At 34.0% G+C, this 12,642-nt stretch overlaps 1 protein-coding gene across 6 annotated transcripts in view; it reads left to right on the plus strand.

Annotated features, from left to right (window-relative positions):
* The window catches only part of PPP1R12A (protein phosphatase 1 regulatory subunit 12A), a 135,801-nt gene that overhangs the window by 71,503 nt on the left and 51,656 nt on the right, over positions 1-12,642 (plus strand). For all 6 annotated transcript variants that reach the window (XM_036018641.1, XM_028532687.2, XM_028532689.2 and 3 more), the window contains exons 4-8: positions 1,817-1,976; positions 5,914-6,058; positions 9,447-9,521; positions 11,048-11,136; positions 11,291-11,448. In XM_036018641.1, the coding sequence (XP_035874534.1) occupies positions 1,817-1,976; positions 5,914-6,058; positions 9,447-9,521; positions 11,048-11,136; positions 11,291-11,448 (627 nt within the window). The remainder of the gene's footprint in view (positions 1-1,816; positions 1,977-5,913; positions 6,059-9,446; positions 9,522-11,047; positions 11,137-11,290; positions 11,449-12,642) is intronic.

A 12,642-nucleotide genomic window follows, 5' to 3' on the forward strand; every position in this document is an offset into this window, starting at 1 on the left:
CCTAGTATAGTAAATACAAGCAAGAAGTTTGGCTGGGGAAAATTGAGTTAAGGTTTTAGCATTGAGTTGAGGTACCTATGGCATATTATTATATTAAATTATTGCCAGTCTTGACCTTTCTATTGTTCTCCAGACTTCAGATATCCAATTGACTACTTGATATCTTCGATTAGATGTCAATTAAGGCATCTCAGACTTCACATTTTTCTTATGAAAAACTTCTTCAGTTGCCCAGGCTAAAAATCTCTGATTCATCCGTCTTTTTTTCTCCTACTTCCAAACTACCAGCAAGTTCCATTGGTGTTCCTTGGAGAACACAGAATCTAACCTCTTTAATAACTTCATTGCTACCACCATCATCTCTTTCCTGAATTATTGCCATAGCTTTCAAATTAATACTTCAATTTCTGTTCCTTTTAGTTGGTGATCCTTTTAAGTTACATTGTGTCACCCTGTTCATTGTAAATACCCTGTTTTTTTGTAATCAAAAGATCATTCCAAAGCAGGCTTCTACCTCATAACCTACTACTACTTCCTTCGTCCTAGAATGTCCTCCTATAATATTGTATGAGTGCCGCTTTATTTCTTGCTATAAATGTCACCTTATCAAAGAGACTGTTCTTTATCAACTCACCTCTTTGAAATAACACCTCTTTCTAATTATTCTCTGTCCTTTTACCCTGCTTTATTTTTCTTTACAGATGTACATCTGCAACATATGTTCACTTTATAAAGAACCTGACATATAGTAGACATTCAGTACATACTGGGTGGATGGACTGATAAAAAAATCCTGAACATATAGTTGGGTATATGGATATGATTTATAAGAGATCTTAACTGAGATATGAATGTATTGTGTGCATATGATTATTTTTTAACTAATTTGTTTATTCATTATTTAGTAAACACTTACTTATTGATCCCTTTTACTTTGTATCAGGTTCTCATCCCCACAGTTCAGATACAAGATGAAAAGTCAGTATCTTTACCTTTAATAAGTTCATATTCTTCTCTAGTAAGACTATATAAATGCCTTGTGGTGTGTACTACTTATTAAATAGTCAGCCAGAGAAGCCGTAAGACAACATGAGATCATTCATGAATTTTAGGATTATCTTTTGTATTTTTTTTTTCGGGGTGTTGACCTCTTAGAAGATAAGAACTAGAGTATCCTGTTACTTTTGAATTTGCTCTCACTATCTCAACCTAGCACAGTGCTTAATAAATTCTTTTAAGTTAATGAACATCTGTATAATTTATTAAATTTTAAAACTAATACTAATGGTATGGACAATGTAGTTATGTTGGAAAAGTAAAGAGAGTTTGGTAGAAAAGTAATCTGTTTCAAGGTTTGGTAAATTTTAGATGAAGAGAGCACCTCCAAGTTGAAGTGTTCAGTGTACATTTGTCCCTATACATTAGAATTCAGAGACCTGGTCAAAGCAGTAGGTAGAAATCTGAGACTTAATTACATATGATTGATTTTTTAAAAACATTTTTATCAAGAGATAATATACCTAGGGAAACATTCACATTCTTAAGAACAAAAAGAATAATCAGAAAAGGTTTTAAAAAAAAAGAACCAAAACAATATGGTGAGGTAGAAATTAAATTATCAGTATAGACAGGATAATAAAATATCCATAATATTCTCATTTTTATTTAACTAGTTTGTTATAAGCAACCCATTTTTCAAAAATTAATTAAACTTTTGATTTTTATTTAAACTTGAAATGTTTTAGATAATTTTATTTTCCAACACTGAAAGAACATTTTCTATAAAGAAAAATAAAAACAATTTTAATTTTATTAGGAGTCGATATAGAAGCAGCTCGAAAGGAAGAAGAACGGATAATGCTAAGAGATGCAAGACAATGGCTAAATAGTGGTCATATAAATGATGTCCGGCATGCAAAGTCTGGAGGTACAGCACTTCATGTTGCAGCTGCCAAAGGCTATACAGAAGTTTTAAAGTAAGTAGTATTTTTCACAATTGTTTTCCTACTTTGATTTGTTTCCTTTATTTTGGTGTTCCTTTTGTTAAGGTACTTGCAAACATTTCAAAACAGCTTATAAAATTCTATTTAATGTTCATTTACAGAAAGAAAAACTACCTTGAATGTTTATTATTGATTTGTTTCTCAAGTTCTTTCACTTAAATTTTTATTACTTTACTGTTGTGTTCTTTAGTTGCAGTTTTCCAATAAGTTAATAAATGTCAGACAACCATTATGTGTTACCTTCTGGGCTAATAAATTATCACAGAGTCATTTTGAGGTTCCCAGATTGGTGAACTCCAGTTTCTGAGACTAAGAACAATGTCATATCTTAACATATTACTGTTTATGTATTTTGAGAGCTTAAGTCTCAGAATTCTGAGAGTTTGGTTTATATTGAATATTTATTTATTTAAATATAATTTATCTAAAATACAGTATCTTTTTACTACGTGAACACCAGCCCTCAAATGCTATCACGTTAGCATAAGAGCAAATATCAAGCTGTAAGCAGCTTAGACTGTATGTTATACATTTCCTTGAAACAAAGCTTCTTTATGTCACAATAATTTTTTTATCTTATGCAGTGCAAAGGTGTTGGCAGCTATGTGAAAAAATAATTCAGTGCGTAACTTTTGTTATGTGTATATGAAAGGAAGTAAGACTGGTCCTAGCAAAAATCTACTGTACCCTTTGTATTGCTTTTGTTCCTTTTGGGTTTGTAATGTCATATTCTTCCTATTCCCTTCCTCAGTAAAAACAGTGAAGCAGTTTAAGTATATCAGTAATTCCCAAATTTCCTGCTTTTTTCAATCCCTACACCAATAACTTAAACCTTCTCTTAGAGTAGTATAATTAACTTCTAATTAGTTTCCTTGTCCCCCATCTGTTTCTCTGTAATTCAAAACTTTTCAAACTTCAACTTGGTGAGTTGCCAACAGCATTTTTTAAAGAAAGAATTGGAAATATCAGAGTATTGCATATGGTAAAGGTATATATGATGTTAAAACTTTTTTCTATAAACACAGATGAGTACTGGATTACACTGTAAAATAGATTCTAGACTGCTTGCAAAGTGGTGTTTGTAATTAGATTATCCAGGCTCTTAAAAATCCTTCATTGAGATTCTCAGTGGGGATCAGTATGTATATTAAACTTCTCAACTTAGAACAAAGACCATTTGTCATCTGACCACTGGCTTCTCTTTTAAACTAAGCTGCTATCATTGCTCCTTAGGCATGCATTGTCTATCTATATATACTTGAAGTTCTGTCGTGTTGTCTTTTTTCTTATTATAAGGTCTTTTTTTTATTGTCCCAGTACAGTGGTCTCCATTTTTGCCCCACCCATCCCTACCTCCTACCCTCCAACCTACCCCTTTTGGCAAGGTCTTAATGCCTACTCTTGTTTTCTCTCAGGATATCTGTGAATGATCACCATCTCTCCAAGTTGGAGGCACATTTCTTTCTATCCTTTGACTTGGTTCAGGGTGTTTAAGCCTATGAAAAATAAAATGCTCAACTTCATAATAAGTGCACATAAACCTATAATGAGCTATCATTTTTCATCTGTCTTATTAACAAAGATTAAAATGTTTGACATCCTGTGTTGACATGGTTGTAGAAAAAGGACTCTTACATATTTCTCTACATGGTAGAAAAATAAATGACAGTTGAACAAATTCTGTCAAAGTAACAGTTATTCTTTAGCTTAACAGTTCTACCTCTGGGAACTTTTAACATATTCTCACTCACATAGGAAGTAAGGTATGTGCTAGTAGCATTGTTTTTTACATTAGGAGAATGGTCGAATAAATTATGATGCATCCTTTCACTTGAATATTCTGTAGCAATTAAACACTACAATATATGTATATGGAAAGAGCACTAGGACGCATTGTTAAGTGTCAAAACCAAATAGAAATATGCATAATTTGTGTTTGTTTAAAATCTTTTAATTGTACTTGCTTTATAAATACATGAGACTTCTCAAAGGATTCAGCCAAAATTAGTAGCTTGGTTATCTATAAGGAGGGGAAACTGGTTCAAGGTCAGCAGCAGGAGAATGGCTTACCTATTAAGCCTTTATTTTTTATTTTTGAACCTTATGAATATGTTATATGTGGAAATACATAAATAAAAATGTATGTGAAATGAGAAATAAATAGAGGGTACCTTTTTCAAATGTATTCTCCTTGCTTGCCCCTTCCCCGCCAAACAAACAAACAAACAAACCCCTTTCCATTGATTTTGATGCTTTTCAGTTCTGTATTCCCATTTCATCTCTATCACAAAACCTGTCTGTGAGGGTTCATTGTTGTTTTACTTGACTTTTGTCCTTCTTTATAAGATCTTTTAATATAATAAGTACTGTCTCATATTTGTTGTATGACCCGGCATATACAGAGAACCATGTTTGAGGGGGTGGAATGGGGGATAATGTATCTACTTTCCTGACTCTTTCCTCTCCATACAGGCTCCCAGGTACTTAACTTTTATGTTGTTCAGGATATTTAATAGTAATTTAGTTTATATTCTCTAATAAGAGATATTGTTTATTATCTTATATCCCAGTATTATTTCTGTCTCTGTTAATGGACATATTTTTATTTAAATCTCTGGATTTGTACATGTTAGTCTGCTCTTTACAAGATTGTTGACTTTTAAAAGTTGGTTTACAGGCAGGTAATAGGCAGTGGTATGAGAATCATATGAGGGACTTATTAAAAATGTAGATTTACAGGGCCCATCTCCTAATAGGCTGCTTAATCCAGTCGATCTGGGATGGAGCTGGGGAATTTTTTTTTTTTTAAACACTCTTCAGATAGTTCTGCTGTGGAGCCAGAATTGAAAACAGCTGCTTTAGATATTGTTAGGAAATAGGGAATCAGTTCTTAAAACACAAATAACTGAAGGGTAAATAACTGAAGGGTTATGTATTAGCTATCACTGCCACCTTCTGTAGGTAAAAAGAAGCCCTTCTCAAGCTCAACATCTTGGAAAGTAAGGTAAAGGTCACCAGATTTCATGAGTTGTAAAGTATTTAGTGTTTGGCCTGTGTGTGTGGGGCTGTGCTATGTGCAATTCATAGACCCATTCTTTGCTCTCTGTGAGCTTAATTTCTAGATAAAATAAAGGTTGGTGTCAGTATACAGTTAGAAGGGCATACTAACATAATTTGTGCAAGTCTTTGCTTTGTATTAAAATGTATTTGTTTTCTAGCTTTGTTGGTGATTGGAATATCTGCTTTCTACTGCTACAGAAAAGTAGACTCTATCCCTTGGAATATTTGTTTTGCTTTGTTTTGTTCCTAACAGTCAGATTGTGAGTTTCCTATGGAAATTTCCCATGGTAGATCGTAAAGGAACATTTGAGGAACTGGTTTGTGAAAGCTTTCACAAATGTAAAAGCAACAGAAACACTACAAATGTAAAGCAACAAAAACACTATAAAGTATGCTTGTTTGATATAGGCATATTTTTAGAATACATTTAGCCTGAAATGATTTATCATATGGGCACCTAAAGACTTCCTTATGAGAAATCAATTTAACATACAAATTGATCCAGTAATTTTTGATCTCACAATGAAAAATTATAGATTCCTATGAAAATTTTAATTATAGGTCATATTAACAAGACTGACTTAGTGTCACACCAAACCATAAGACTTTTATAGTCATTAGGAATTAATTCAAGCTGAATGCATTATTATAGCAGTAATTGAAGATGCTCTTTGCCAATGTTTTCTGAGAATTACTTTCTTTTGCCCTCTTTCATTGATGGGGGGAGGTTTGAACTATGAAAAGAGAAATATATTGCAAATTTTTGTTAACTCGCATGGTATAAAGCTATTGATTATATTTGTTCATTTCTAGTTGTTAATGATTATTTATCTAACTATAATTTCTTTAGACTTTTAATACAGGCAGGCTATGATGTTAATATTAAAGATTATGATGGCTGGACACCTCTTCATGCTGCAGCTCACTGGGGTAAAGAAGAAGCATGTCGAATATTAGTGGACAATTTGTGTGATATGGAGATGATCAACAAAGTGGTAAGTCCTTTTAAACACATTTTAAAGATTATAACTTTTAGAAATACAATTTTGGTCTTAAAATATTAAAATAATATAAATTATATAATTAAAGTTTTACTATGTAAAACAATTTCTGTCAGTGTATTAATTTTTATTACTAATTAATTGTTTTAAGTCTTTTTCAGCTACCTGTGAGGTGGTTTTGGCCTCTATTTAGCATAAAAAGAATTACTACTCCTTCAGTAATCATTATTAACATACATATAGAGTAGATTGGGTATTTCAGTTGATATTACAACATATTTTTAAGAATTAATAACAAGAATATTTTGCATCTGTATATGAATGGTTTCTTCCTTCATTATGAGTTGGAATACACATAGAAGTGTTTTTCTAATTTTGTTACCTGCTAGTTCTCTCGGCTTGCTTATAGTAACTTTTTAAAAAATACATTTTATTGATGATGCTGTTACAGTTATTCCACTTTTCCCCCTTGATTCCCCTCCGCCCTGCACACCCCTCCCCCTTAATTCATGTCCATGGGTCATACATATAAGTTCTTTGCCTTCTACATTTCCTATACTGTACTTAACCTCCCCCTATCTATTTTATACCTGCCATTTATGCTTTTTATTCCCTGTACCTTTACCCCCATTTTTTCCTCTCCTCCCTCTGCTCATAACCCTCCATGTGATCTCCGTTCTGTGATTCTGTTCCTGTTCTAGCTGTTTGCTTAGTTTGTTTTTGTTTATGGGTTTTTGTTTTGTTTTTTTTTTAGGTTCAGTTGTTCATAGTTGTGACTTTGTTGTCATTTTACTGTTCATAGTTTTGACCTTCTTTTTCTTAGATAAGTCCCTTTAACATTTCATAGAATAAGGGGTTGGTGATGATGAACTCCTTTAACTTGACCTTATCTAGAAAGCACTTTATCTGCTCTTCCATTCTAAATGACAGCTTTGCTTTATTGAGTCATCTTGGATGTAGGTCCTTGCCTTTCATGACTTTGAATACTTCTTTCCAGCCCCTTCTTGCCTGCAAGGTTTCTTTTGAGAACTCAGCTGATGGTCTTATGGGCACTCTTTTGTAGGTAACTTTCTCCTTTTCTCTTGCTACTTTTAAGATTCTCTCCTTATCTTTAACCTTGGTTAATGTAATTATGTGCTTTGGTGTGTGCTTCCTTATATCCAATGTGTTTAGGACTCTCTGAGCTTCCTGGACTCCCTGGAAGTCTATTTCCTTTGCCTGATTGGGGAAGTTCTCCTTCAGTATGTTTTCAAATAAGTTTTGAGGTTTCCTCATCTGCACAATGGGAATCATAATAATGGTTGTCCTAACTACTACTTCACTAGTTGTTGTAAAGATGAAGAGAGATCATACCTGCAAAAGCAGTTCAGTTAGAATAAGTGAGGAAGGAACTGTGCATTTAAACAATGGCACTAGGATTACTCTAGTAATTTACAGGTGTTTTGAACTGAGTTTTTAAGCAGTAATTTTTTAAGATAGTTTTTATTTTTCTTATACCTCAGCATTGTGCCCTTCTCAGTAGTTTCCTGGTTGCTTTAAGTGACTGTTTATATGCCCTACTTCATTAATACCCCACTAATAAAGCATAGTAACCTTATAGTAGTTACATTTGGTTAGCTTCATAACTGTCCTATCAGCTGTTTAAAAAGCATGGTTAAGTTAACAGGTGTGCTTGTAAATAATGCTGCAATGAACATAGGAGTACTTATGTTCTTCCAAATTACTGTTTTGGGTTCCTTCAGATATATTCCCAGAAGAGGGATCACTAGGTCAAAAGGCAGATCCATTTTTAATTTTTTGAGGTATCTCCATACTGATCTCCACAGTGGCTGCACCAATCTGCATTCCTGCCACTAGTGCAAAAGGGCTCCCCTTTCTTCTTATCCTCCTCACTAGTACTTGTTTGTTGATGTATTGGTGATGGCCATTCTGACAGGTGTGAGATATCTTATTGTGGTTTTAACTTGCATATCTCTGATGATTAATTGAGCATCTTATCCCTATGTCTATTGGCTGTGTGTGTGTCCTGTTTGGAAAAGTGTCTGTTCAGGTCCTTTGCCCAGTTTTTAATTGGGTTGTTTGTTTATTTGTTTTGGTTTGGTTTGAGTTCTGTAAGTTCTTTATAAATTTTAGATATCAACCCCTTATCAGATATATTGGCAAATATGTTCTCCTATTCTGTGGGTTGTCTTTTTTATTTCATTGATGTTTTCCTTTGCTGTGCAAAAACTTTATAGTTTGATGTAGTCCCATTTGTTTATTTTTTCTTTTGTTTCCCTCGCCTGGGGAGGTATATCTGATGAAATAATGCTCTGAGCAATGTCCTAGATTTTGTTGCCTATGTTTTCTTCTAGGATTTTGTGGTTTTGAGTCTAATATTTAAGTCAGCAGCTATTTTAAATATTCTTTTCCACTCAGAATAATAATAAACAGGTGTTCATCTAAATTAATTTTTGAAACTAAGCCATACCTGTGGCAGACTGAACTTTAAGCATTTTAGATATTTTTTAAATTTTATTACTCTAAGAATTTAGTTAATTTTTATAGAGGTATCAAAAAGTAATAAGGCCTCCAAAGGTTAAACATGAAGTTACCACATAACCCAATAATGTCACTTACAAGCTATACTCACAAAAAGATGAAAACGGATGTCCAAACAAAAACTTACAGACAAAGGTTCATGGCAGTATTATTCATTATATATACCAGAAAGCAGAAAGGAAAAACAAATGTTCATCAACTCATAAATAGATTAGCAAATGTGGTGTCATGCAATAGAATATGATTTGGCAATAAAAAGGAATGAAGTAATGATACATGGTACAACACAGATGAACCTTGAAAGTATTATGCAAAGTGAGAAAAGCTAGTCACGAAGGATCACGTATTGTATGATTCCATTTATATATATGAGATGCCCAGAATAGGCAAATCCATAGTAACAGAAAATAGATTTGTGGTTGCCTTGGTCTGGGGGGGGATTGGTAAGTGGGGAGATGAATGCTAATAGATATGTTGTGTGTGTGTGTGTGTGTGTGTGTGTGAGAGAGAGAGAGAGAGATCAAAATATTCTAAAGTTATGTTGATAGTTCTAAAACTTTGTGAATATACTTTAAAAATACTGAATTGTGTACTTTAAATGGGTGATTTGTATGGTGTATGAATTTTATCTAGATAAAGTTTTTACCAAAAAAGTAGGAAAGGTCTATCAACTGCTTCTCTCTCACATTGATTTCTCATACGTATCATTCAAGTTGTGTACTGTGTTTTCTAACATAAAAATGTTATCTAACTTTTTTCTAATTAATCATACAGAATCACCAAAGGCATTTTGTAATTTATTGAGTTTTTACTATCACCATCCCCCTTGTTTCTTACCTAGGGCCAGACAGCCTTTGATGTAGCAGATGAAGACATTTTGGGATATTTAGAAGAGTTGCAAAAGAAACAAAATCTGGTATGTTTGATGACTGTCTAAAAATTATCTTAAATTAGTGAATTCTCTTAGTAGCTTTGAGTTTCAGACAGGTAAAAAATATTCTTGAGATGTTTTGTACTTTCTGACCATAAAACTAATGTGACAGTGAAAGAGAATAAAGGAGTAGTGGCGGTATATTGTTTATCCCCTGTATATTGCTTATCCCCATTTTAAAAAATATTTTATTTATTTATTTTTAGAAAGAGGGGAAGGGAGGGAGAAAAACATCAATATGTGGTTGCCTCTTGCACACCCCCAACTGGAGACCTAGCCTACAACCCAGGCATATGCCCTGATTGGGAATCGAACCAGTGACCCTTAGGTTCACAAGCTGGCACTCAATCCCCTGAGCTACACCAGCCAGGGCTTATCCCCATTTTTTTAACCTCCCTCACAAAATGAATACTTCTGTAAAGTACATGTCCTGATGAATAACATGTTCTTTTAAGTTTATAAAAATGTTTACTTAAGCCCTGGTGGGTGTGACTCAGTTAGTTGGGTGTCATCCTACAAACCTAAAGGTTGCAGTTTCAGTTCCCGGTCAGGGCAGATGCGTGGGTTGCAGGTTTGGTCCCCAGTCAGGCCACGTACAAGAGACAACCTGTTGATGTTTCTCTCTCTCTCTCTTTCACCCTTCCTTTCCCCACTCTCCAGAATCAGTAAAAGAAAGTTTTCTTAGAAGGTAAAGGCTATAAAATCTCAGATTCCTCAAAAAGCAGGCCCTGAACAAGCAAGAGGTGATGTAGCTAGGAAACAGATTTTGAAGTAAAATGTCATCAGACCTTCTAAGTTGTGGTTAGACCCTGAGTTGTTTGTTTGTTTGTTTTTTAAGATTTTATTTATTTCTTTTTAGAGAGGGAAGAGAGAGGGAGGGAAGGAGGGAGGGAGGGAGAGACACATCAGTGTGCAGTTGCTGGGGGCCATGGCCTGCAACCCAGGCATGTGCCCTGACTGGGAATCAAAACTCTTCCTGTGAAACAGTGGGTCTCGGGCTTGCTGCGCACCAGACCCACCTGGGAAGCTGCGACAGCTTCCGACGCCAAGGCCGCCACCCTCTCCAGGAGCCCTCTGGGGTGGGACTCAGGCATCAGCCATTTTTAAAGCTTCCAGATGCCTGCGGTGCTCAGCCAAGGCTGAGAAAAACTATGTTTAAAGAAGGGCCATACATTCATGTATCGAGTTTGGAAAACAGTTATGAATCGAACCTGCAATGCCTGGTTTGCAGCCTGCACTCAGTCTACTTAGCTACACCAGCCAGGGCTGACCCTGAGTTTTTAGTGAACAAAAGTTGAGAGGGATCTAAAAGAATCCAACTTAGTCCTTCATGGAGTTTTTTAACTGTCCTAACTTTTTTATCTTTTATCCAAGCCCCTTTCTTTTCATGTACAACTTAAATATTTTCTTTGTTTTATTTTGTTCAGTGTTTGTTATTTCAAATTTTGTATTTTGCTAATTAATATTATTTTAATAGTATTCTTATTTTCCCTTCCATAACTTTTATAAAGCTGCATAGTGAAAAACGGGAGAAGAAGTCTCCACTAATTGAATCAACAGCCAACATGGACAATAATCAGTCACAGAAGACCTTTAAAAAGTAAGTAAAATATTAAAGTAGGTTTTATTATTGCTGTGAATGAGTTGGCATGATGGCCACAGTCATAATTGTTACATTTTGTAGATCTGGAAGAAATTCATGTATTTTGACCTTTTGTGTTTATAATCATTTGAAAACTATTTTCCTTTCACAGCAAAGAGACATTAATTATTGAGCCAGAGAAAAATGCATCCCGTATTGAATCTCTGGAACAAGAAAAGGTTGATGAAGAAGAAGAAGGAAAGAAAGATGAATCTAGCTGCTCTAGTGAAGAAGATGAGGAAGATGACTCAGAATCAGAAGCTGAAACAGGTAAAATTTGAAAGATAAAAGGATTTTCAGTGATTTTTGGTTCAGTGTAAAGTTAGATGAGATCAGGCTTTAATTTTGAACTTTTCAGGCAGTGTAGGTGTGATTTTATTGTTCTCTAATTAATTAAAGGCTCTTGTTCACCTCTCTCTCTCCTTTTTTTTAGCTGACCTCTTTAGTAAGTTTGAAGGTGAAGAGACTTTCAAGTCTCCCATAGCATGGTGTAGATAGGATGTAAATGGGTTTTGCAGCTCTTCAAGAATTTTCCTACTATTTTCTGAGGCCCCAAAGTCTAGAACTAAGTCCTGGCAGCATCCCAAATACTGTATTCTTTAGACTGTAAGACACACTAAATTTCCCCCCAAATTTGGGAGGAATAATGGTTGTTAATGCTGCTGTTGAGTTCTGTTTACATTTACATTGGTGAAATATTATGTTATTTATGCTATTAAATATTTTACCACATTTTTGCTTCAAAATTTTTTCACCTATTTTCCTCCTCTAAAACCTAAGTGTGTCTTATGTTCTGAAAATATGGATTATGCCCTCTAGAAACAACAGTAACAATTTTGCATCATTTTATTTTTACTCAGCAAAATATTTCATATCAGAAAATTTGAGAAGCTAAAGTTTGCCAAATAAATATTGAGGAACATACTGATAACTTTTGTTAACTATTAAAAGCAAGATGTTGCTAAGATACAGGTTAGCTTTGTTGCCAGGAGATGTGTTTGGAATTTCTTTATTTTTTTCGAAGCTTGCTAATCATATAAGTAAATTACTTTTCAGTAATACTCAGTTTTTTATACATGCATATATATGTGTATATATATAAATACCTAAATTCTAGTTACTTGGGGCTTTAATTTTTTTATTTATTGGTGTCACATTACTGGTCAGGTGATTCAGTATATCTTTTGCCTTGGTGACAGTAATATGGGTAAAATTGGAAACTAAAGCAACAGGTAGTCACTGGGTATATAATTTATTTCTATAAGGTGCTAAGTAAAATATTTTTAATTATAAAAGCAAATTATATGAGAATACAATATTTAAGGGCCACAGATTGATTCATGCATGTAATTGTAGATGTAGGTAATTTGTTTAATTTCTGATTTCTCTGTAAAATCAGGGCAATAATACCTGCTCTACATTGGTACTATACAGCAATCGTTTGCTTTATAATATGTTGGCTTT

The sequence above is a fragment of the Phyllostomus discolor genome, chromosome 2, assembly GCF_004126475.2.
Source record: "Phyllostomus discolor isolate MPI-MPIP mPhyDis1 chromosome 2, mPhyDis1.pri.v3, whole genome shotgun sequence".
Taxonomy (NCBI): domain Eukaryota; kingdom Metazoa; phylum Chordata; class Mammalia; order Chiroptera; family Phyllostomidae; genus Phyllostomus; species Phyllostomus discolor.